This window comes from Acanthopagrus latus, chromosome 21 (assembly GCF_904848185.1).
Source record: "Acanthopagrus latus isolate v.2019 chromosome 21, fAcaLat1.1, whole genome shotgun sequence".
Lineage (NCBI taxonomy): Eukaryota > Metazoa > Chordata > Actinopteri > Spariformes > Sparidae > Acanthopagrus > Acanthopagrus latus.
Window position 1 is genome coordinate 22,226,789 of NC_051059.1, and position 24,137 is coordinate 22,250,925.

General features: G+C 43.6%; 2 protein-coding genes across 5 annotated transcripts; one reads left to right on the top strand and one right to left on the bottom strand.

Annotated features, from left to right (window-relative positions):
• The first annotated feature begins 144 nt into the window (after positions 1–144).
• Positions 145–3,324, top strand: sf3a2 (splicing factor 3a, subunit 2). The gene is made up of 8 exons (XM_037083464.1): positions 145–297; positions 967–1,261; positions 1,363–1,409; positions 1,709–1,818; positions 1,940–1,989; positions 2,372–2,512; positions 2,598–2,666; positions 2,763–3,324. Exons 2-8 carry the CDS (start codon positions 1,064–1,066, stop codon positions 3,036–3,038), a joined length of 891 nt encoding a protein of 296 aa, XP_036939359.1. The 5' UTR covers positions 145–297; positions 967–1,063; the 3' UTR covers positions 3,039–3,324.
• An 804-nt stretch (positions 3,325–4,128) lies between these two features.
• Positions 4,129–9,762, bottom strand: LOC119011325. 4 transcript variants are annotated; one of them, XM_037084348.1, is made up of 9 exons: positions 9,664–9,762; positions 9,386–9,548; positions 7,388–7,511; positions 6,636–6,736; positions 5,275–5,303; positions 5,106–5,181; positions 4,875–5,009; positions 4,698–4,795; positions 4,129–4,615 (listed from the first exon to the last, which is right to left on the bottom strand). In XM_037084348.1, the coding sequence occupies exons 1-9, from the start codon at positions 9,730–9,732 to the stop codon at positions 4,232–4,234; spliced, it is 1,179 nt and encodes a 392-aa protein (XP_036940243.1). In that variant the 5' UTR covers positions 9,733–9,762; the 3' UTR covers positions 4,129–4,231. The 4 variants fall into 4 exon arrangements, with proteins under 4 accessions (XP_036940243.1, XP_036940245.1, XP_036940247.1 ...); XM_037084350.1 differs by lacking the exon at positions 9,664–9,762 and having other exon boundaries at positions 6,636–6,732; positions 9,386–9,409; XM_037084352.1 differs by lacking the exons at positions 9,386–9,548; positions 9,664–9,762 and adding an exon at positions 8,815–8,855 and having other exon boundaries at positions 6,636–6,732.
• Between the last annotated feature and the right edge of the window lie 14,375 nt (positions 9,763–24,137).

The window sequence follows — 24,137 nt, forward strand, 5'->3', positions numbered from 1 at the left end:
AGCTTATTTAGTCCAGCCTATTCTCTTAATAGTAGGCAATTCATTTTCTTTTGATCAAATAAGTGATTAATTGAACAATTGTTGCGGTTTTAGCTCTAGGTAACGTGTAACTTGCAGGTAAACCTGTGAGTAATCGTCACTTTGTTAAGAAAACCAAGCTGACAGCCGTTCCGGTCCACGAGGCGGCGGTAATGCAGCGGAAGCCGTTTGCAAACCACCAAACACCGAAGAAGAAACTGCCGCTTGAGCATGCGCACTGCAAATCTACGTCGGCATGATCATAACGTCGTGAAGTAGGTGAGTGTTTTGGACAAAGATAAGTGTTTTAAAATATCCCGCCACATCTACGGATCGTTTGTCGTGTAACTAACAATCTTTTACAGCCTGTGTGGAGCTTTCTACGCTTCTGTTATCTCTCGATTGTTCCGATTCGTTAATATCCTAGAATTACTTGTTGGTAACCCTGTTAGCTTAGCACTAGCTTTGTCAGAATCCATTCAGTAGCTAGCGTTACGTTACACCAACACTCTTCAGTTAGCTGGGTTTTGTTGAGCTCACTAAATAGACAGCATTTAATTGAGATACATTATCGAAAAAATGACAGATATATGTGGCTAAGTCACTCTGCTGTTACTGTTTTACTTACTTCCCAGTAGTTGGTACCTCTTGCATGGGAAATTAGCATCAAGCACATCAGTCAAGAGGGCTCTGAGGAGCCATTGTACTGTTTTATAACACTTGAAATGCAACTCTGATTAATAACGGGTGTAGCTGTGGTAACATCAATCCTAAATATAAAGGTAAATATTAGATTTAAGAAAATTATCAATATGGAAAATGCAGTTTGTTGTTGGTTAAGAGGTAGTGTAACCACAATCCAGGTATATATAGCAAGTTAATAGCACATATTGTTCTTTAGTTTCATCCTAAAATGTAATGTAAAACATCTGCTTTATTTGTCCTCAGATAATCAGGCAGGATCTACGTTGGGAACCTTTTTATTGTGGGTGAGGTGAACAGGTGTGGGTGTCTGTGTGATTGAGCCCATCACCACCACGCAAACATGGATTTCCAGCATCGAGCTGGAGGGAAGACCGGGAGCGGCGGGGTGGCCTCTGCCTCTGAGAGTAACCGCGATCGGCGAGAGCGGTTACGTCAGCTGGCCCTGGAGACCATCGACATCAACAAGGACCCCTATTTTATGAAGAATCATTTGGGATCCTATGAGTGTAAACTTTGTCTGACGCTTCATAACAACGAGGTGAGGAGAAGAATGATAAAACGTTGTCTGAACTTGGTGCAATCGCTTGGTATTGTGTTTGAAACCGACAAATCACAAGCTGCTTTCGTTTGCATTTACAGGGCAGCTACTTGGCTCACACACAAGGAAAGAAGCATCAGACCAACTTGTAAGTCCACATCTTGTCTACACCTTAAAGTCTGCTGTTGTTTCTTTGTTTCACTTAAACTGGTATTTAGGTCAGCACACGGCCAGTTGCTGTGTTCAGATATATTGCACTGTTAGAATGAGTATGGGAAAAACCGTGACAGGACTTTTTGATGGTTTATGTCGTGTTTACTGTAACTGATGAAATTCACTACACCTTTGCATGACTTTTAAACAATTTCCTGGTTGCTTCGAAGAGAAATAACCCATTGGGTTCAGTGTGTAGATGAATAAAATCACACCATGTTTTGTTTGTCTTAGAGCACGGAGAGCAGCCAAGGAGGCCAAAGAAGCTCCTGCTCAGCCAGCTCCAGCCAAAGTTAAAGTTGAAGTCAAGAAGTTTGTCAAAATTGGTCGACCAGGATACAAAGGTAAGCTGGCTGCATGGTTGATAATTAGTGCAGTTCTCTTTGTACTTTACCCTGATGTCGGTTTAACTGTAAATGTTTTGTGTTTTAATATATGGGACATGTGTTTCTTCTTTGTCAATAGTAACCAAACAGAGGGACCCAGAGACCGGACAGCAGTCCTTACTTTTCCAGGTTGGTGCTTTTGGTTTTGATCCCTGTATATAACTTGTTGTTTTGGGAGGGTTCTCAAACAAAGCAAACTTATATTAAAGGTCAACTCGAGAGATGCTGTAAAGTTATCATGATTTTTTTTCTTTGGCTTTTGTAACCTCGCTCTGCACCAAAGACAGCTGACACCGCAGTTACAGGTTATGTTCAAGACTCTTAATCACCCACAGCTGGCAGTTTAGTTTTTCTCCCTCAAGAAACAGCTGTCTGATACAGAGCCATATGGTAAACTCAAAAGAAGTTTATTAGCATGTCTTATTTATGGATCAGCTTGCAGTATGACAAAAACATAATTTCCTCTACATTCCACGCCTCAATACCTGTTTAATTTTGCTCTGCTCACCAGATTGACTACCCAGAAATCGCTGAGGGAATCGGACCCAGGCATCGTTTCATGTCTGCGTATGAACAGCGCATCGAGCCGCCCGATCGTCGCTGGCAGTATCTGCTTCTGGCTGCAGAACCTTATGAGACTATTGCTTTTAAGGTGAGTGAAAGCTGCACTTCTGTTGTGATCTTGATAATAGTTTTCTTCCTGCTGTGTTATAAAATAAACATCTTTGCTCTTTAAGGTCCCGAGTAGAGAAATTGATAAAGCAGAAAATCGCTTCTGGACCCACTGGAACAGAGAAACTAAACAGGTACTGATCAGCATTTCTCACACAAAGCCAAACTGTTCATTTGATTAGAGACAGGAAAGGTGTGGTTTAACCTTCTTTGTTATTTTTCCCTCACAGTTCTTCCTTCAGTTCCACTTCAAAATGGAGAAAGCTGCTCCTCAGTCCAGCGGTCCGCCACCTGCTGCAGGTGTGAAGCGCCCCCCTCCTCTCATGAGCGGAGTCGGACCTCGCCCACCAAATGATTCTCTTCCCCCTCCCCCTCCAGGAGGGATGTCAGTCCCCCCTCTACCACCTGGTGCCCCAGGTGCCCCCCACATGCCCCCTCAGATGCCCATGCCCCCCATGCCAATGAGGCCACCTCCACCTGAGGGCATCTCATTATCTAATAATTGATCCTCTACCAGCGTTTCATGATCACCTCCTTCGGTGGTGTGCTGTCACTCTGCCGGTCTACAGTGTCTCCCTTCAGATACATTCAGGTTTTTTTTTTGTTATTTCTACAAATGATGTCCACATTTAGTAGACTTTTATACATTTGTTTGGTTTATGCAAATGTATACGGCTGCCCGTTTGATCACACTGTTTTGTATAAATACTTACATCCTGGACATGGAGCTATGATTGAACATAGCTCATCTTTTAAGATGTTTTTGTAATTAAATTCTGTGGAGAAAAACATTTGAGTCTCAAAAGTCTGTTTTCACAAAGACGTCACACATTGGAAGATCTATTACCTGGTCGGTTAGTTTGTCAAGCAGGATTTCAAAAAAACTATCAAACACATTTTACAGTAAGCTTGGATGGTTGATTGGTTTCGGCCCAGAGTGGTTGGATAAGATGCTGGAATGTTTATCATTTCCTATAACACTTTGTCATCGAGTGTCTTTTGTTAACGTCTTAGGGAATCACGCAGAATAATCAGACGTATTTAGATGGCTGGTATCTATGAGTGAGTACAATTTTGGTGTGGATCCAAATGAAAATCCAGGTCCAGCAGATGTAAGTGTGTTTTATTTGATACTGGAAGACTTGATTGATTTAAAAGAGACTGTTGGGCCTTGACGTAGGTATGTGCTGTACTCAGTGTCATTCTAGTAGATACAGTTTCACATTTTACTACTGAGAACCTACTGGAGATCTGCACAGCATGTCAAATACAGACATTTTGGTTTAGTTTGGGACCTAAGCAATCACCCATCTCACCATCTGTCTTCAAAAAGTTACATAATGGTGCTTTAAATGTCTGATACCTGTGGACGCCCTGACTACTGAGTAGCTGTGGATACTTGTCGATGTCCAGTTGTGTATGACAGATGACAGAGATGTTCCAGTTATGCCAAAAACAAAATGAATCAAATCATTAAATGGGCGTTTACAATTAAGCAGTTGACAAAGTAAATTCAGTGAAAATGAAAATGTCTTTACTTGAAACATAAAGCTCCATTTCACCAAATCAGACAATTTCAAATCAGTGACTCGGCGTTTGACACTGAATTCAACATGGCCGCCTTTTAATGAATGCTATCAAATCATTTCAGTTGAACTGTTCAAAAATGAATCGGTCTGCCACAGTACAAAGACTCCACTCATCCCGTCTGAGTCTTTTTCTTCTCTTTCTGTTCCTCCAACTTTTTGTTCTTCTTGGGCACAGCCTCCTCGTTTCCTTCCTCCTCCTCTTCATCGTCTGCTGCTTCTTTGGGTTCCTCCGTTTTATCTTTTTCTTTCTTGTCTTTGATTTCTTCGTCCTTGCCTTTCTTGGCTCGCCTGTGCTTCAATTTCCCCTCTCTTTTCCTCATGAGGTTTTTCACTGGCAGTGGCTTATTTCTGAGACCTCTTGATGTTTGTGCCGCTGCTCCTCTCTTTGACTTTCCTCTTTTGACTTCTCCATCTTCGCCTTCCTCCTCATCGTCTTCATCATCATCGAGGTCTGGCAGCCACCACAGCATGACTTCCCACAGAGACGTCTCGGGCTAGAAGGGGGAGAACACGTGAAGAAGTCGACACAGAACAAGCTGAGGTGGATGAACGACTGTTTTAGAACGGCCTCTTTACCTCTGCTGGCTGGACTCTGTGTCGTAATGCGCCCGACCGCCTCGCTGTCAGTCCATATTCCTCCTCCTCCTCTGCTGCCGGCTGACCCCGCAGAGTTTCTGTGTTTTCAAAAGAGAAGACTCAGCCACAGCAAGTACGTCATTTTGTCTGCGGTCCTATTTATGCATGTTTACTTGCCGTTGAGCCTCTGACAGCCTGAGGTGAGCACCAGTATGGTGATCGCCACAAACAGGCAGCGGTTGAGGGTGACGTTCTCCCACGGCGTCTCAATCTGCACCGGGTTTTGGATGGATGAGGCTTTGGGAATGGACGCTGAAGGAAATACATGATTGCTTTTATTGTAATCTGGTAAATTGAGAAAACAACAAAAGCTGACAAGGATTTAGAGGAGAGAGTGTGAAGACTTGCTTTGTCTGGGGAAGCTGGGCTCTCTGGGTAAAGTCCTGGGTTCTGCTCTTGGTTGCTGTGGAACTGGAGGCATTTCCTATCAGAGACCAACAAATAGTTCAGAAGAAAAGACAAATCAGAGATGTCACCAGAGTGAATAATTGTTTATGTTGGCCGTTTTCCAACTAACCTCTCTGACTTTCCTTGTGGCGTACATTTCTGAAACAGACAGATGGAGATTTACTGAGGGGCGGCCTCACAAACCATAAACAACAAACTGAAGCCGTGACAGCCATCCTCTCAATCTGGACTTTATTTATCCACATTAATCAGATGTATATTCAGACATTTTTGTTGGCTGACATATGCTCCATTTTATTAACCTCTCGTTTCAACAGAACACAAATCTACTCTGCCAAACTTTATTTATCAGACAGACATGGAGGATTTACAATCGTGCTAGTGAGCTTCATGCTAACATCCTCATACTCACAGTGACAATGCTAACGTCATATTTAAACAACATTTGTCATCTTAGTTTCATGTGTTAGCATGCTAACATTTGCGATTTACCAATGTCAATAATCATGTAGGTATTTTGTCATAAACCTGAGACTTGGAGAATTAAAGGTGCATTTTGTGAAATAAGGCAAAGTCAAAGTTAGCTCCAACTAACAGCTGCTGCTCTTTACTAGCTATCTTTGGCTCTAGCTAATTAGCCATGAGCTCATTAGCAGGGATTGAGGAATGACAAACCAAGACTGTTTTGGTGAGTTTTATTTAGTTAATGTTGAGTTTGAATTAATGTGTTTAACAATGAGTTAATGAGACAATAGATATAGAAACTTGATTTCAGAAGGTGTACTGTCGGTGTCTTTCTGTTTATAAAGGTAAATAGATCTGAGTACCTCCTTTCTTGACATTTTGTGAGTTTATCTTAAATGAAAGAAAGCTTGTGAAATGTATAGCGACTGCCACTGGTACATGTCTCCCTGCTGAAACTCACGAAAAACAATATCATAATCCAGGACGGCTGGTTCTAGCTTGTTAGCATGCTAAATTCAGTCTAAAGTCAACACTGCTGCATTTTCACGTTCTGCTGACACTGTTAGTGAAATGTTTTTGGTATTTCACTCAAAGCCTCACACCAACTTCACGGTGGTGCTACATGACAAGTCAGGCGATCACCAGGGTCATTAGGGTTCATCCTCTGGGGACCATAAAGGCTCTACAACGGGATTTAAGTCTGTACCAAAGTGCTGGCAAATAAAATTGCATTCGTCCTTTAAGGTCTTTTTAAGAGCTCTGTCTGACAAGGAGGATTTTGTGAGCTTGGAGAGATTGGGGCTTATTACACCCGCCATCCGTTCAGTGCAGCATTATCACTCTGAAGCCTCTGACCAGGAGTCACATTTCAGTGGCTCCCTGTGCTGCTGCTCCCAAGTATTTATAGAGCGGTACAATATATGTACAATGGATAAAGGCTTTTATGTGCAGGCATTACTGATTCTGTGTGCGTGAGTGTGTGTGTGCCTTTGTGTGTGTCGCCACCTGGTCTGCGGATCTGTCGAACAGGCTTCTGTGGAGGAGGATCTGCTCTTGGTGGCCCTAACTCCTCTTCAAATGTCTCATAGCTTTCTTCCATCCCCTGCCTGAGAGAGAGAGACAGAGAGAGGAAGACGATGGAAGTGACTCTGAGTTTGTTTATAAAAGATTGAGCGGATCTCTACAGTACATATCACACAAAGCTGTGCATGTGATCCTGACTGTTGTCAGAGGCCGATCCAGTCTGTGGGATTGTTTGTATTTATAGAAATGCTATTCCTTGCCAGTTGTTACCTCCAAAAAAAACCAAACAAACAAGAGGATTCAACGGATCACAATGTCACTGCAGTTGTTCTTATCAGTATTCCTCACTGTGTACGATAGACGAACAAAAAAAAAAAGTTATTTCCATTGTCTCATCAGCATTTTTACTTTGGCTCCACAAAATGATTCAAGTAAAAGGTCAACGTCTCCAGTTTATGAATAAAACCGAGGCTGTTTCCTGACCTTCACATTTACAGATGAATGCTGCGCGGCCCTTATGTCTTACATGACATTTCTACACAGGACATTGAGCTAATGTCCCGGCAGCACTATAAATAGACGAGGCAATGCCACTGGAGGGACAGACGGATACACACTGCATATAAATACACAAAAAAGAAAGTGGCCGATGTTTTCCATTATACCCCTGGCTGGCCTCTCTGGTGATGAAGCCTAACCTCTGACCCCTGATTGAATAGAAGGACTTGGCCTACCTGCCTCGACATTTGGGGTCCCTCGGGCAGCGTCGTGGGAACCTTTTGTCACAGAGCCTGTTGTTCCTCTGCAGAGATGGCAGCAGCGTCGCACTCTGAACCGTCTGACAGCTGAGCACAGGTGCTGCCGGAGAATGAAAAAACAAAAAGAATTGAGTGTCAGTCAAACTGAGGCGGCGTTGACATTGACATGTGCCGTACAGCTGTCAGATCCCAGGAGAGGGTTCTCGGAGGGGCAGGAGGGACCCACAGGTTATGTTTTGGAAAACGCTGAACGCTGAATAATTGATTCGAAATCTTATTACATTTGATTTCGTGTGGTATCAAGGCAGGAACAGCTCAACAATCCTGCACATGTAGCACAATTAGGACGCCGATAACTAAAATATGTTTTAGGTAGAGATCAGCCGACTTTAAACTAACTGTGTTATGTTAGTTTGTCCATTACTTTTAGATAATTCACAATTGTGTATTTAACTTTTAGTTTATTTATTATGTCTTCAACATTCAGCCACTAGCTTCTCTTAGCTTTTTCAGTTATCACCATAAAAGACTTTTAGCTAACTCTGCTAGCTTACTTGTACATGTATCCACTACTTTAAGATTTTCACCATTTTAATTTATTCTAAGCTGGAAGTTGTAAAGACATTTGAATTGTAAATGTTCTGTTCAGTTTGGTCCCGTTTATCATTCTACCACTTGAGGAGCAGCAGAAACTGGACATTTCAGCTATTTAACTATTAGCCTACTTTAAGCTAACTTTTTCAAAAATCCAGATGTATTCATCATTTCCAACAGTTTATCGGCTCCTTCAGATATTTAATGATTGTGTCTGTCTGTTTTTATATTACATTGGGGCTTAAAGTAATGAATAAACAGTTGTAATAAGCTAGTTCGCTAAAAGTGACAGATAAATGGATGGAACCGTTATCTTAAAGTTTAAGGTAACCAGCTTACATCCCAAAAAATGCATCCACTACTTTTGGCTTTTTCACCATTTAATAGCTACGTTTAGAAAATATATGTTTTAGTGTGTGTATGTTACCCTGTTAGTTAGGCTTCTTGGAGATCATTTATAACCATCCATCCATCCATCCATCCATCATCTGTACACATTATATGTACGCCGCTTAATCCTCTGCAGGGTCGCGGGGGGGCTGGAGCCTATCCCAGCTGACTTAGGGCGAAGGCAGGGGACACCCTGGACAGGTCGCCAGTCTATCGCAGGGCTCATTTATAACCATTTTTCAATTATTTTTAGCCACATATTTAACTATTTAAGCATTACAAGTTATGGATAAATGGTTTCAGGTAGAATATTTGCTACCATTTCTCAATTACATGAACCTTTTTCAACCATTTTCCCACTACTTGTTACCTATAGACTTATCTGCCTGACTGTAAACTATAGTGTTCCATATACACACACAAATTAGTTAATCTTCTCTTCTATTGCCCCAAATACCCCTCAGCTAATGCAGAACCTCTTAGGTACCACTGTTTTATCTGGACATTTGGACCCTTCTGTGTTTCACCAGCAGAGAGCACCGCTGTGCTGAGAAGACGCTCTGTGGCTGCTCTGCTTTGCAAAGCGACTGGTCGACACAAAGACTAACAGAAGGGCCGATGGCACATTTCCTTTGACTGAGCTGACCATCAGCTGTGTCCTCCACATCAAACACTTGATAGACCCACACGACCAATCTGTAAATCATTTTGTTCTCTGTGTGTGTTGCCTCATTCCATCTTTCTGCTGCAATCTCATCAGCTGGATGAAGTTAATATCATCGTGCCGTGTTTGTGTTTGTGTGCGACTGTGGTGTGAGGCTGTCGGGCAAATTCGCCCTCTTTACGTGACGGGTGAGGCCGCGAACAAGAAGCAGTGTAAACAGATGTAAAGACGACCGGGTTGTATCAGGGTGAGGTGGTTGCAGGCCACCTTTATGTGGGAGAGGAAGTGTTGGTAAACAGACTTGTGGCAATGTTGATGACTCATACCTTTGCTGGGACTCTGCCCAATTCCAGCTGAATCACACGATGCTATTCCCATCGCTTTGAATTGGACATAAGCTCCGTAACCTTTGCCGCGGGTGGAACTCGCAGAGAGGAGGCCCGGGTCTCCAACGGTACCCAGAGCTGCCTGTGACATAATGTGCAAAAACTGACACAACCTCTCTGTCAGTGGAGGTGTTTGTTTGTTATTTAGTCAAAATTAAACATGAAAAACAACTCATGTCTAAACTAAATAATTCAGGAAACGTGGTTGGCTGTCTTACCCTCATCTTGGTGCTGAGGCTGTGACCGGTTTCCTGATACAGCCCACCAATCGTGATCGACCCATTCATGTGACTTATAAATCACCATAGATACTAAAGTATAGAAGACATTACCATCATCTAATTAGGAGTGCTTAAGCCAAGCTAGTGGCGCGGCTTTATGGATGGTAATGTCGGCTGGTCCGCGTCTCAACGACTGTTGGATGGATTGCTGTTAAATTTGATTCGGACATTTATTGTCCCCTCAGGACGAATTGTAACAACTGGTGAACCACTCATTTTTCATTAAGCACAATCATCGGGTCAAATGTCAATTTTTCCTTTTTTTTATGACCATCTACCTGCAAAAGCTGTGTTTAGTGCTGCTAAGCAAATGCTAGCATGCTAACACACTAAACTAAAATCAGCAAACATCATACCTGCTCAACATCAGCATGTTAGCATTGTCACTGTGAGTGTATTAGCATGCTGATGTTAGCATTTAGCTCAAATACTCTGGCTTCAGGTTTAATTCCAGTGCCGAGTTGAATGCTGTGCACACAATATGCAAAGTGTACCATATTTTTAAACACGTGTGTGATTGATGGAGTAGCTCACACTGCAGTGCAGAATACAGGCGGAGCATTAGAGCGTCATCATGTGTTCACTTAGTCTTATTCTTGCTTGTAATGAGCTCGTCTGCAGACTTAATTGACCAAATGCACACTCTCATCGCGCTGATTTGTCAGTGCTGATTAGTTCCAAGGAGAAAAGCTTCACCGCTAGTTAGAGTGCATCATCTGTGTCAACGGTCGTGATTGGAAAGGGCGTCTGATTCAGATAAATTAATTATTCCAAAATCAAGTCTTCCAATGTCATACTGAGCCTGAAGACTGACAGATTTCAAGCGTACTGTCAGTAAGTAATCTATGCGCATTTCTTTTCTTTTTTTTTTTACCTTATTTTCTAGGTCTAGAAGGGAAATTCTGCAAAGTTTGGGCCAAAGTCTTAAAGAGTTCAAGGGCGACACGGTCTCCCCCCCCCCATGGACTCACTGTGCCCATTAAGGTGAGCAAACATCGCCCGCGGACATCCACGTTCCAGATCCAGGCACTGGAGGGATCGGAGCCGGGTGAGGCGCTCCGTCCCCGTTTGTCCTTACATAATGGGGACTATGCTCAGAGGACACTCTGACTACCCCGGAACCCAGCGGGAGCAGCTCTGTGCCCGCCCTCACTGAGGAGTATAGTGGAGCGTGAAACAACATTAACTGTGTAGTCTGTCGGGAGCTGACAGGCATGAATGACTTACGGGGACTTGAATTAATATTGGGTTTAATGATTGTGTTTAATCTGCAGTCATTGTAAATGGAAGAGCTGACGAGTCCTTATAAAGCTGAGAGATGATGTGTCCAAAAAGGTGCAGACTGAAGGCCTCAGCGTGCTTCGACACTGACAGAACCTCTTCTCCTCACAACTTTCCAACATCACTAACAGTGGTTCCGGTCCAAGTTGTTGATTTTACTGATTTCATTTTGTATATGTTTTTTACAATTTTACTCACCAGTGGGCACCGCTGCCAACTCAAGTCAACAACACAACAACTCGGGCCGCAGACGCTCAACGTCAGTCCCAACACGAGCCAACAGCATGAAGTGTGTCCGTAAAGTATTGACGCAGCTTTGAAAAGCAATGCTAAAAGTCATAATTTGAATGACTGCCATAAAATGCAATCACAGTTCTGGATTTTTACCACTTTATCGAGGCGGATCAAGATAAATTTAGAAGGGAGAAGTTGCCGAGTTTGGGGGATAAATGGACGCCGGTGGAGATGAAGATGAAGCTGCCAAGCTGCCTCACAGAAGTGCAAAAAAAAAAAAAAAACAAAAGATTAATCCCGTCTGGATCTTTCTTGCACACAGAGTTCTTCTTCTTTAATGATAAAGCACAAACCCCTCCGTCCTGCTCTCCCTCTCTCTGATGTGCTGTGCTTCATTGACTCGCCCCTCGTCGGAGCGCCGTCAGCAACTTCCAACTCCAATTACTCAGATGCAAGGCAACGAAAGGTTGTATGTTGAGTGTTCAAATGGGGGATATGGAATTGAGTTTATTTACATGACAGTTTATTTGCATATATAGAGGTAATATATGTTAGTGTTTAGCATACATTGTGCCTCTGCCGTGTGTGTGAGCGTTGTGTGATTGTAAATCTCTTAACACACACTGACAAATGCTTTCGTGCAGGGAACATTTATATCTTTTATTTCTCCTATGAAACAGACTTCAAACTGTTTTCCACTAATTTGAACTTTTCCTGCATTTGCTCCATTAACTTTATTCCCTTTTTTTTTTTTTTTTTTAAATTGCATCCAGACTCATTATGGACAGAGGAAGCAGCAGCTGTCAGTGGGACTGAACCAGCAACCCCTTCATTCGCCAGTCAGCCTCAGAAGACGACCTGCCGCTGATATCTGCCTGTGAGTTTAACATCCTCCTTCTCAGATGTGCTGACAGTGTGAATGCTGCATTTTCCAAGAGGAGGAGTGACACTGGATCCGCGAGGATTCGGTCCTATGTCTCAGAGCTGCTCGCCTTTCACTTTGAATCTCCCACCAAAGCCTTCATGTTCTCTGGGAGCCGCTGTGGGGACCCTGTGTGTTTCTCTGTATCTCCTCAGGCAGCTCGCTCGGCACTTTGATCTCTCTGAGACCACAACATGTAACTGACCGGATCATGAGTTTGAATCCTGCTGGGGTTCACGGGGGGACCGTGCCCTCGAGCAGAAAAATGTACAAATGTCCAAAACAATGTGGTAATCTGTCCCTCACTTTTCCCTCTCCCCCGTTCGAGGGATGAGGGGGAGGCAGAGGTGTAACGTCCAGAGAGATTCGACTGAGAGAGGAGCTGGAGTGAGAAGCCGGCCGGGAGGAAAACGGCGGGATGCGCTCGTGTGTGAGTCCGCCGCGGGGAACGGGATGATCTTAGAGGAAGATTAAGGGGAAAAGATTTTCATCATGGGCCTTTCCTCGCATTGATCTTTTCCTCTAAATATCTTGAAGCCTCGTTTCGCCATTATGGGACGAGAGATCGAGGGAAGATGAGAGAGGAGAAGGAGAGTAATTGGTTGGAGATATTGGATTTCTTAAAAGACAAAAGGAAATCCAATCGCTGCCATCTGATCGTGAAGAGTGAGTTCAGCAGTCTCATCTTCTGCTTTTGTTCATATGTGACAGATCCAAAGGTGTCACAACGCTGATATCTTTGCTTTGGTTTCATTCTCCTTCATTACTTTTCCTCTCCCAGTCTTAACCTTTTAATACCAGCGTGACATTTATTTTTTTTCTGTTTGTCTCATCGGGGAGGCAACACCGAGTGATGGACTCCTTTTAAGAAATGAACCACTTGACTTTCATCGTTAAACACCTGAGAGTTGCTTGGCCTTAATATGCAGTCCTTCCCCCTCCTCCTCCTCCTCCTCCTCCTCCTCCTCCTCCTCCACCACCTCCTCGTCCTCCTCCTCCCCTGTCTCTCATTGTGTCTGTTGGCCATTTTATTGATAGGGTAATTTGCTCTGAGATTGTACTGCAGTCTCCCGGGTGCTATGTGTATTAATTACCATCTATTCATCTGAGGCTGTTCAGCCTTTCAGCGTGCTCCAGTGCAGTGGTTCCAGGCCAATGCTTCACAGCTTCTGTCACAGCCCTAACGCTCCGGCAGAAGTGTGTGTGAGTGTGTGCCTGTGGGAGGCGAGTAATGTGAAACCCTCATGCACCGCGGATGAGTGTGATTTATTGTCGCTGCTGCTCGGAGATCGCCACGTTATATACGGACACCTGGAAGTGGCAGAACACACGTGAGGAGTCGTGGAGGGAGATATTTCACCTGTAGGTCCGGTGTGCAGGATTCAGGAGCAGAGATGGAATGTCGGTGTTCATAATTATGTCATTTTGGTCTCCCGAAACTAACCATGGTTATGGTTTCATCACTTTATAATGAGGTTTTTGTATCTCCTGAGGGAGTCCAGCATGTTGCACAGCCCAGAACAGACGAACCAAACCCTGCTCTAGAGAGGGCCCTTCACATTTTTCATGTTTCCAGCAGCCCCTCGAGTGCACCACAGGCCACATTTTACTATTCTGAACCCAGCAGAGTTCAGGAGAGTAGTAACGAGCAGCACCAGAACTCGACAGGCTGTCTGTTTTTACATCAGAACCCAACTTGAGCCAGTGAAACACTGAATCTAGGCTGAACTAATGTTCGCCGCCTGGAGAGTAACAGCCTCCGTTGTTGCATCCAAAGTGTCACATAAATAACAAACTCCTGCAATCAACAGGACATAAAGCCCCAAAACAGACAGCCGGTCCATCACAAATCATCAGTTATTACTTAATACCACTTATTTTTACACATATTTATTTTTACGCTTAGAACTTGAAGAAGTTGATCCTAAATCCTTCATGTTAGACAGTTTAGAATAATAAACTGGATTATAGTTATTGTTCATTGTTTATAGACATCGTGTTCATATTACAGCTGGTAGGTGGAGCTGATTAAAAATACTTTACACTCTGCTGGGTAGCTTGGGAATTTCCCCCTGGGCATCAAGCCTTATCTTTTCCTGTGACATTACATAAAAATGTACCTGTTTTAGCTCCTGTCTCTTTAAGGTCCCGCCTCCTGGATACTCAGTCTGCTCTGATTGGTCAGCTCGCACACACCTGAGCAAGCAACGCTCACTGTGCCTCCAGTCAGCTCTGTTGTGTGTTCATCTTCCAGTTGGCTTCATGTCTACTGTGAATAAAGTTATAATTAGTTACACGGTGATGTGTTGTGATGTCACAAAGTCACAGAGTTAAAGGGGAGACTACTGTCGGGGTGTTTAAGGAGCAGAGTTTTCTGCGGGAGAGAGGAGCTTCTGAAGGAAAAGAAAACCACAGAAACTGGGAATAATCAAGTGAAGTACAAGTACCTAAAAAATTGCACTTCATGAGCATCATTTGAGAAAATATATATATTCTCACTCTCTCTGCTGTAATGATGTGCCCCAAATCCCCGTTCTTTCATACGAGCTGTGCGCACACAGGTCTGTGATCAATAACTAATTTCTGAGTTCTGAACCCAGATTGAATTTGCGAAAGCTGCTAATCAGTTTCAGATGAAGCTTTCATTTGCACACAGCGAGAGTGAGACAGGAAGATGGAGACGGGGGAGAGAAAAAGGCGAGGGGGGGTGATTTTTGTTTTCCAAAGACGGATAAATAATTAAACCCACGAGGAAGGGGAGGCGAAATGAAACGCATACAGATCTCATTATCTCCAGTGTGCTTACTCTGTGTTCCCTCTGATATTCACTGGAGTTTTATACCTGTTAGCTGGACATCCAACACCAGCACAGTTGCACCGTTCTCTTGCAGAATTGGAGCTCAGTTTCATCATGCTGGAAAAAAAAAAAACGTTGCCTCTCCTCTGCCGTCCTGCTCCTGTGCAGAGGAGTGACTGCTGCATGACAGCATCCTTAAACCGTCCTCTTACTCACCCATCAGCCTTCCTCTCTGCCTAATCAAGCAGCCTACATGCACTTAGTTTCCCTCTGCCTGTCTGAGCCATCAGTGTCTGACCTGTGCATTAAGAATATAATCCTCTCAGGCTTTATGAGCACAATGTGTAACCAAACACTCTGCACAAGTGGCAGTCTTTTGACAGTTTTACTAGAGCAGGAGTCAAACACTGTTTAAGAGAGACTGTGTCCATGTTGATGCCTTAAAGTAGATGTTAGTGTAGAGGTTACTGTGTGTTCACTGTTAGTGCACACACACACACACACACACACACACACAGCGCGCGTGCCTTTGGAGATTAATCTGACCTTATAATTTCATTTTATCTTGAGGTTCAGGGTCTGTTCTTGACCTTATATACCACTCGAGAAAATAATCTCACCATAAGGTCCATTAGGCTGTTTTTTTTCAGAGCTTCTGATCATATCACATATTTTCCCAACATCTACAATCTCATTACAACTGGGCAAACTCCATCTGTCAATAAGGACCGTGCAATATGACTGAAGGCTCCAGAGCCGCTCTATGAACTTATTTCTCGAGGGAGGTTTGTCTGATCGATGTGCTCCTCTCACTTGACTTCTTTTTTTTTTCTCTCACAAGCCTCAGTTGAAAGACTGTAAACTGCAGCAGTGTGTGTGTGTATGTGTGTGTGGGTGTGTATGTGTGATCAGAAGCCAGGGTCACAGTTTAAGTGTCCTGTCACATGTACGCAGAGTATTATAGTCCCTGTCCAGTCAAATTGTTCTTTAGAATCAGAATCAGTTTTCCTTTATTGTATTATAAAATTGATCAGATAGTACAAACAAAATATTAGAGATTAGTCATGTTTAGTTGTATTGTTCTTCTTGTTCCTGCAGTAAAATGAGCTTCACTGTGTAGGCTGATGTTTAAGCAGAGTTTGACTCTAGAAGGTTGTTTTTTCACATTTTGTGTAAATCGTCTCCTTACTCAATGAAAATCGAATTTTTAAGAGGCCTGTCTGCGAGCATGATTCATGACATCACAAACGTTTTGAAAACCCAAAGTGCGAGATCACATTCTCTCTCTCTCTCGTCCAGCTTGTCAAATACAGCAGCTTGGTCAGTGGCCTTCAGTGTCCAGCCTTGACGCACCACTGACCCCTCTAGCATCAGCTTTGCACGTGAAGAGCCACGTGGTCAAGTCGCACACTGAGACGGAGCGACATATATGTGTCGACGTAACATGTGTTACAGACAGAAGGCTGTCAGTCCATCTGCAGCATCTTTATTTTACATCACGTGTTTTTCTTTCACAGCCTTGCTGGCGGATTTCAGAACCAACACGGCTGCCATTTTTTCTTTTCTTTTTCCCCGTGATATTTTACCCTCCCGAGCCCCTCGGTGCCTTTTCTCTCTCCTCCCCGTGTTTGTGTGTGAGCAGCCTTTCAGCCGGCCCCTGGTTGTCAACTGATTGTAGATAATTACAGCAATTTGATGGCAGCTTTCACAGCCAGTCCTTTCTGTGGGCACTTACGGAGGGAGAACATGCCAAGCTGAGGCCCTTGACTGCCTCTGCGGATAACTACAGACACAATGGCAGAGTGGATATAATAGAATGCAAATCATATATCTGACTGACGCTGCTGGTGCTGGTCGGCTACTCGTGGGAAAATGTTCTCCTGCATGGATTTCGAGGGACCATCGACGTCTAAAACAGCAGAAACACACATTTATCTGTTAGACTTATGGAAGAAACAGCCAATTTGCTGCGTTATTATCTCTCTATACATTAAGTGCTGCAGAGATGGTCCAGATCCGAGAACCGTCAAAGCAGAAAATTATACAAAATGTTCTTTGAAATGTAACCAAAAATGTCTACGAATGTCTCAATGTAACTTAAAACTACATGTTATTTGGTGGCGGTTTCAGTGGGAATGGAGTTCTCTCTCTCTCTCTCTCTCTCTCTCTCTCTCTCTCTCTCTCTCTCTCTCGGAGTGGTTTTTATATGGACCGGCCCGTTCTCTCACATATTATCAGACTAATCCTGGTTTGAAGGATTATAATTGTTCTCGAGCTGTCGTACATTAGCTACATGCCTCTCAGCTCAGTGCTATATCCAGAACAGTAGGAATGAGTCAGGCTCTTTATGATGACAGCTCTCCCCGTCTTTCTCTGTCTCCCCCTCTCTCTCTCTCTCTCACTGTGCCTGACACTTTTCTCTCTCCCCCTTCTCTCTCTCTCTCTTTTCTGTGCTCATTGTCTTCTGCTCCTTCCTTCCTTCTCCTCCCCTCCCTCCCCCTCCGTCTCCTGCTTACATAAGCCTGAAGAGTGCAGTGACAGCGGAGACTGGAGGACTCATCACGGCCCCTCACTTAACGGGAACCCCCCTTCTGTCTGTCTCCCTGTTTCGGGGGGGGGGGAGTCATGACAGCTGCACACTTGACCGCAGGCGAAAGCGGATAACAGCGAGCGAGATCAAAGTGGGAAAAGATAACACACGCGCGCACATGTGCTTTTTACCTCCCATCTCTCTGTCTCCCACACAAACTGTCTCCCCCTCTCTCCCTCTTGACATATTTGAGGTCTTTCCCAGTGGACCCAAAAGTTCAAAGCAACAACTTCTTTTTGTGTTTTTTTGATTGTGAATGATTTATTAGACTGCATCAAACATTGTCCCCGTGATGAAAGGAGTTGCAGGGTTGATAGAAGTTGGAAGCATACAATGATGAGGACATGAAGGAGCAACTCACAGGAGTTGTAACTCTTCTACAAGTTGAATTTGAAGAGGCTCTGCGGCAATTTGCAGCCTGTGTTTATCACTTTTTAAGTGGTTGTGTGTGAGCGGACTGTAACCTGACGATAAAATGACACGTTCCCCGTCTCTCTCCCTCGTCGTCTATACCAGTCTGTGGATGAGCTGTTGAAGTTGTTTAATGCTGCGGGAATGTGGATTTCTTCGTGAAGGTATCAGGTCGGATTTTCCGCTCCAGTCCAAAGGATTCGACTGTCTCCACATTCTCTCTTCTCTGCTAACAGGGAGCAACAGTATCTAACGTTAGTTTAGAAAAATAAGGGTCTGCAAACGTAAAGTAACACAACACAGAAGTTCCCCTTTTAAATTGAAGGTTAGAAATCCATCACAATAACACAAAGAACTCCATACATCTGTATCCATACTTTTCTTGTGATTTGCAGAACTTTTACTGGCAATTAAGCTACATTGTTACAAACACTTTGTGCACATCTGTTGATTTTTTTTAACCAACTGGCTTATTTTACATTCATTTGTATTTAAGGACCTGAGAACGAGACTCAAGTGTCACCACATTTCTATAGAATCGTTTTAATAGTTTGTCTACGTTATATAGCGTTGCTTAAATTGTCAACCTTGATGCATGTGCATTGGCTAGAAATGTAATATCAGAGACTGGAGAGTGAAGACAGATTGTCCACAATTCAATCGATCTCATAAAAGCAGGAGATGCGATGGGCTGCCAATCATACTTGGACCCACCCAAGTAAAGTGTATGTGTGGGAAACACTGTTATGCATTTGATAGGTTACGTGTATCTCGATGTGGGCTACCTGACGCGTTGGCTTATATGATTAAACACCTTTAGGTCCTCTGTCAGGTGCATTTTGTAGGTCATACTTTTATTTTGGGCGTCTAACTTGAGAATGTTTATGTGCAAAAAAACCCAAACACATTATTTTAATTATTCTGTCCATTGCTGCAGCATCTATATTCTCTCTCTTTTTTTACACTCAGTTTTAGTGCCTGTCTCTTTAAGAAAAGTCTCTGCTCTGATTGGTCAGCTCTCACAGGCCTGAGCAGGAACCGCCTCGGCGTTTATTTAATGCCTGAACTGCTTTATGATAAAATAAAGGCATGTAAATCTCTCTTTGTATGAACCCTTCCTACTGTGACTCCAGTGTGAAAGATGAGGGACAAAATCCAACATCTTAGAATTTTTTAATGACAGACATGAAAAAAGAAACACTTGTAGGATTTCTCTTCATGCTCTGTAAAATTGTATTACACTTATTAAAAAAAAAAACACAGAATACAACTCACTACCGGCCTGGCAGATATTTGGTTGTTATGCGACAGCACTCACATTATGACAAGCTAACAAGAATACCAAATAGGTGCTTTTGTGTGTGTCCTGATGGGATGTTTTCCTCCCTTCCTCGCTGCCTCATCGCTGCTCTCAGTTTGTATTTATGTGCTGTGAAATGAGGCGGTCAGAGGAAGAGCAGGAGACAAAGGAACTGTGGAGGGAAGAATGGCAGTAAGTATACGATTATTGAACTGAACTGCACCCCTGGTCTCCTTCAGGCTTGTGTCGTCCTGGAAGGTAGAACACACACACACACACACACACACACACACACACACACTGATAAATGGGGCCTTGCTTTCGGTTTATCTCACCACTGCAGGCACTCAGACAAACCCCTCTGATTTCACATGCCGGCTCCGTATGTGATTGTTATGCCCGTTGAGTGTTTGCTGGCACCTGACAGCACATTTCTTATTGCCTGTTTGCTGAGTGTGTGTGTGTATGTGTGTGTGTGTGTGTGTGCACATTGTATATGCCTCTGCACAACACCAGGAAGCTGCAGTCATTTCTGAGCATTCACGCAGCGAGGACGCTTTCAGCCAAATGTTCACCCCCCCGTTCAGACGAGTTTATTCTTCTGTGTGTGTGAATGGCTGCATAGATGAGAAGGATGTTTGCTGCCGCCTCCTTTGATTCCTCCCTCCCTCCCCTGGGCTGTTTGCATGATTGTGACCCTGGAATGCCATCACACATCATCTAAAAATTTGGGTGATTCTTCATGAAGCCTCTGTGCTCTGGACTTTCACTTTTATTTGCGTGCATTAGGCATTTACAGTAATCCAGGGAGCCATACAGAGCCGAGTTCAACACAGCACTGCTGCGAGGAAGAATCAATATGCGATCAATACAGGTGGTTGATGTGTGACATGCTGCTTGTACACTGTATGTATAATGAAGCGTTTGCTTGATTGTGTTTCTGTTTCTGTGGACCTGCAGCTGCTGATAAGAGGCTGATCAATGCGTGCCTCGTAATAATATTCCAAGACTGTTTCCATGGGAGTCCCGCGCCAGGTGCCAAAACAGAAATAAAATTAGCATTTCTTTTTTTTCAATGCAGTCATGGCGCAGTAATTAATGCAAACCTGAGCCCTCATTTATCAACGCTTTCTCCTCCGTATGCACGAAACGCCATAACGCTTGACCAAGTGCTTGTTAGTGCGTCTTAATGTATCACAAGGTAATTGGTGCCCGATGTGAAAGTAAACAGAGCTCCGACTTAGCACAAGTTGTGCCAGAGCTATCAGCGTCCCTGCGGATGTGATGCATTAGAAAACAAACTGTGTGTTTTTCTGCCATTACTTTGGCAAGCCCTGTGCTGAGACAATAATTCACTGCGGATGTGCTCGCTGTAACAATGAGGCCCGCATCAGCTGTGGCTCGCTGTGCTGCCGCGGCCTCGGTCTCAGGTGTTAGGTGGTCATGCCAGGCAGAAAGCAGCTCAGCCTGCATCAGCTCACACATCATCTATCCCCCCTCAGTCTCATCCTCCGCTGGGAGACAGAGCTCTCATCACTCATCCCTCTCCATCAGCGCCGGTGATTGGCTTATTATGTCCTGCACAGACCAAGAGTGGGCCATGCATCACTGCACACATCGAAGCTTCCACGCGAATAAAAACTTATGAACCCCTGTACACACACACACACACGCACTAGCTACACAAACACACACATCAAGGAATATAAAAAGGATAACACCTTTTCTGTCTCTGTCAGTTGTAATAGCCTGGCTGGACGCAGGCATTACTTGAATGTGGATGCACACGGCTGCACACACACACACACACACCAGAACAAGACACAAGCATCTTGAGGACACCGCAGTGGAATAATGATGCCTCTGCATCATGATATCATCATGACCCACCAGTCAGATTCACCTTTAAATTGTGCTTTTACTGCATGTTTTGTCCCTTTTTTTTTGGCAAATAAATTACACTCAAAATTTAAGCGCAGACAGTTGTAACCAAAACTAGAAGAAAGTGCACAAAAAGGACAATTGTGCTTAATGAAAAGTGAAAAACAAGATGGACTGATCGACAAAAATTCCAAGAGTTATTCACACAATATTATCGTAGCCGTGACAACCCACACGAAGGCCCTAACGACTCTGTAACTCAGAGTTCACGCGTGTCCATAACGACTCTGTAAGGACACTCCCACACAGGGTTTAAAAGTCTGCAACTCCCCTCCAGTTAGTCAGCACTGAAGAGGCCTCTTGGCTGAGAGGTGAAGCGTCTCCAAGAAAGTGAAACACGCCCACGATACAGCACTAATATTTTAATATTAATACTTATAACACTGTCATCATCAATACCACCTCCAGGTTTGAATAGTTAAAGAATGTAGTTTGATGCTAAAGTTCATGTTAAATGCACCAACTTTAAATGTCAAAGTCAGTTTCCTGGTCATGATTGGTGCTGGTGAGCCCTCAGTTACATAATGTCCTCATGATAAACTGGGTGATGTCATCTCAACTTGGAGAATAAGAATTTATAACAGAACGCCTGCACTGCAAATTTGAAATGTGTGACTGCAAGGGCTTAACAAAAACATGATGATGAGTTGCATTATGGGAAGTGCTGCGGCTTAAAACCCCAGGGACGAAAACGTCGACCTCCTCTGCTTTCATTTTCTTTTTTTCATTATCATTCTTTTATTAATATGCCTCTCACAGGTCTCCAGCCGTACGGACGTGCAATACTATCTTTGTGCAACATTAATATATTTTCAGTGTACTGTATGTAGCTGGTATAGATTCAATACAGTATAATCATCATCATATAATTCATTATGTGTCAGTTTAACAGTGTTATGACAATATTTTCACCCTGTAATTATATTGTAACAGTAACAGTAAAGAAAAAGTAAAGTAGAAGTACCTCAAAATTGTACTTCAAAATGACAATGTACTTGCTATTTATTATTGTAAATACCAAATGATACCTCAACATATCTATTATATATTTACAAATGTACCAAATACTTAAAACATCATTTATATTATATTAAAAATCGAAGTCATAGATCTTTTTGTATTATCAACATATCATCAAACTGTAGATTCATTATGTTTTATAATATATTCTTGACCATTTATTATAACATATTCATAGTATATTTAGACCCTTTTCATGATATATTTTAGATATATCTAATGTAAGTTTTCATTATTTGTCACTACAGGCTTGTTTTGTAACCGTCTGAGTGCCTTTTGGTTCAGAGTGCTATTAATGTACTTAAGCTCTCGCTGTACATGTGCTTATAGGAGCCATACATCCCGTCACTGTATTCCTGCAAGGCTGCAGCCGGCTATTTAAAGACTATAGAAACTGTAATGCTGCATTACATCACATCACTGAGTTCACAATGCACTCAAATGCACAGTGCACCAGCTGTTACTACCTGCCTCTGTTTGTGGAAAGGCATGCTGGTCGTAGGCTGACTAGAGCTCTACTTGGCCGAGGGCCCCGGCCCTCTCTGATCAGTCTTCCACTCCAAAATCTTTATAGAAAATCATTACGAAAGCGGAAGCAGCGGTGAGACAAGCGAGCGAAGGCCTGTGTGGTGTACAGGCCGAGCTCGTCCCTGGATATGTCTGCAGCGGAGCGTGGTTCTGGTGTAATAAACTGCAGTGTGCTGGAATAATCTCTCCGTATTTCAGGCCTGATTTCACTTCAGTCACAGAGCGAGGACACAGAGCCAAAGAGAGAGTGTGGTGGCTCCACGTCAGAGTCAAAAGGTCCAGGGATCAGCATCCTACCTCGTGTGTGTGCGTGTGTCTTAGCGTTTGTGGCCGAGAAGGAGAGAGAGCGTGCACGTGGGTGTGTTGTTTTGCTTATTTAGCAGAGGATAGATTTTTCAGTCTGAGGTGAACGGAGCCAGTCAAAAAAAAAAAAAAAACAGTCTCCCACCTTCCCTCTCCCTGATCCTCTTTGCACAATCCTTTCATTTTCTGGCCTCTCTGCAACCGCGTCTCCAAATGCACTCTAATTCTGCAACCAATTTCATACTGTATTTCTGCCAAAGCCTCCATTTTCCCTTCACTTCTACCCACTCACTTGTCAATCCTCCTCGACTTCAAGCGTTAGATATTCTCATTTAGACCTCCCTCTTTCAGGTCGGTTAATCTCTCCCTCTGCCGCTCCAGTCCCCACCTTTCACTCTCCTTCTTTCCAGGATTTTCTCCTCTTCCTCTGCTCCATCCCTCTGTGCCCTTCTCGCTGACCTCTCTCAACCTGGCTCTGAGCCTTTCTTCTTTAAACCCTTGCGAGACGCCTGTGAGACGCCCCAAGCGTTTAAACAGCATGAATCTGTGCTGCTTTTCTGAAGGCTCGGAGAGCTCGAGGGTGTGTGAGGTTTAATATCTTAAATGTTTGTGTGTGTGTGTGTGTGTGTGTGTGTGTGTGTTTCAAAGACTGCCGGGGGAGTTATGAACAGTACCAGTGGTGATTAATGCGCCGTCTTTTCTTCCCTCATGCAGATCGGACATCCTGGGAAGGCGAAAGGCAACGCAAGGACAGGAAGTGGGGCGGCAGGAAAAACGAAGCCAGTTAATGTTTGTTCTTCTTCAGGTGCTTTTTCTTTTCTTTTCTTTCTGCAGAAAAGGTGTGAAAGTGAATGCAGGGCAGCAGTGGAGCTGGAAAGGTGAGAGACTCCTCGAACTGTCTGGAAAGTGTGGGCGGCAGAGTCGAATAACGACAACTTCTCGCTCTGGCAGCAGTTTGTACAGTTCTTGAGGTCAGAACCAGAAGTTTTATATTTGATAGCCTGTAAACTTTAAACTACATATACATTTTTATCCCACCAGACAGCAACTGGTTTCCTTTATCAATATCATGATTCAGCTGAGC

Excerpts from the sequence above, each read along its gene's own strand:
- sf3a2 (XM_037083464.1), top strand. The coding sequence starts at position 1,064 with ATGGATTTCCAGCATCGAGCTGGAGGGAAGACCGGGAGCGGCGGGGTG. Across the intron at positions 1,410-1,708 it reads AAGAAGCATCAGACCAACTT|AGCACGGAGAGCAGCCAAGG; the intron begins GTAAGTCCACAT and ends TGTTTGTCTTAG. Across the intron at positions 2,513-2,597 it reads ATGAGACTATTGCTTTTAAG|GTCCCGAGTAGAGAAATTGA; the intron begins GTGAGTGAAAGC and ends TTGCTCTTTAAG.
- LOC119011325 (XM_037084348.1), bottom strand. The coding sequence starts at position 9,732 with ATGAATGGGTCGATCACGATTGGTGGGCTGTATCAGGAAACCGGTCAC. Across the intron at positions 4,796-4,874 it reads AGGCTGTCAGAGGCTCAACG|AAACTCTGCGGGGTCAGCCG; the intron begins GCAAGTAAACAT and ends TTGAAAACACAG. Across the intron at positions 4,616-4,697 it reads ACAGAGTCCAGCCAGCAGAG|CCCGAGACGTCTCTGTGGGA; the intron begins GTAAAGAGGCCG and ends TCCCCCTTCTAG.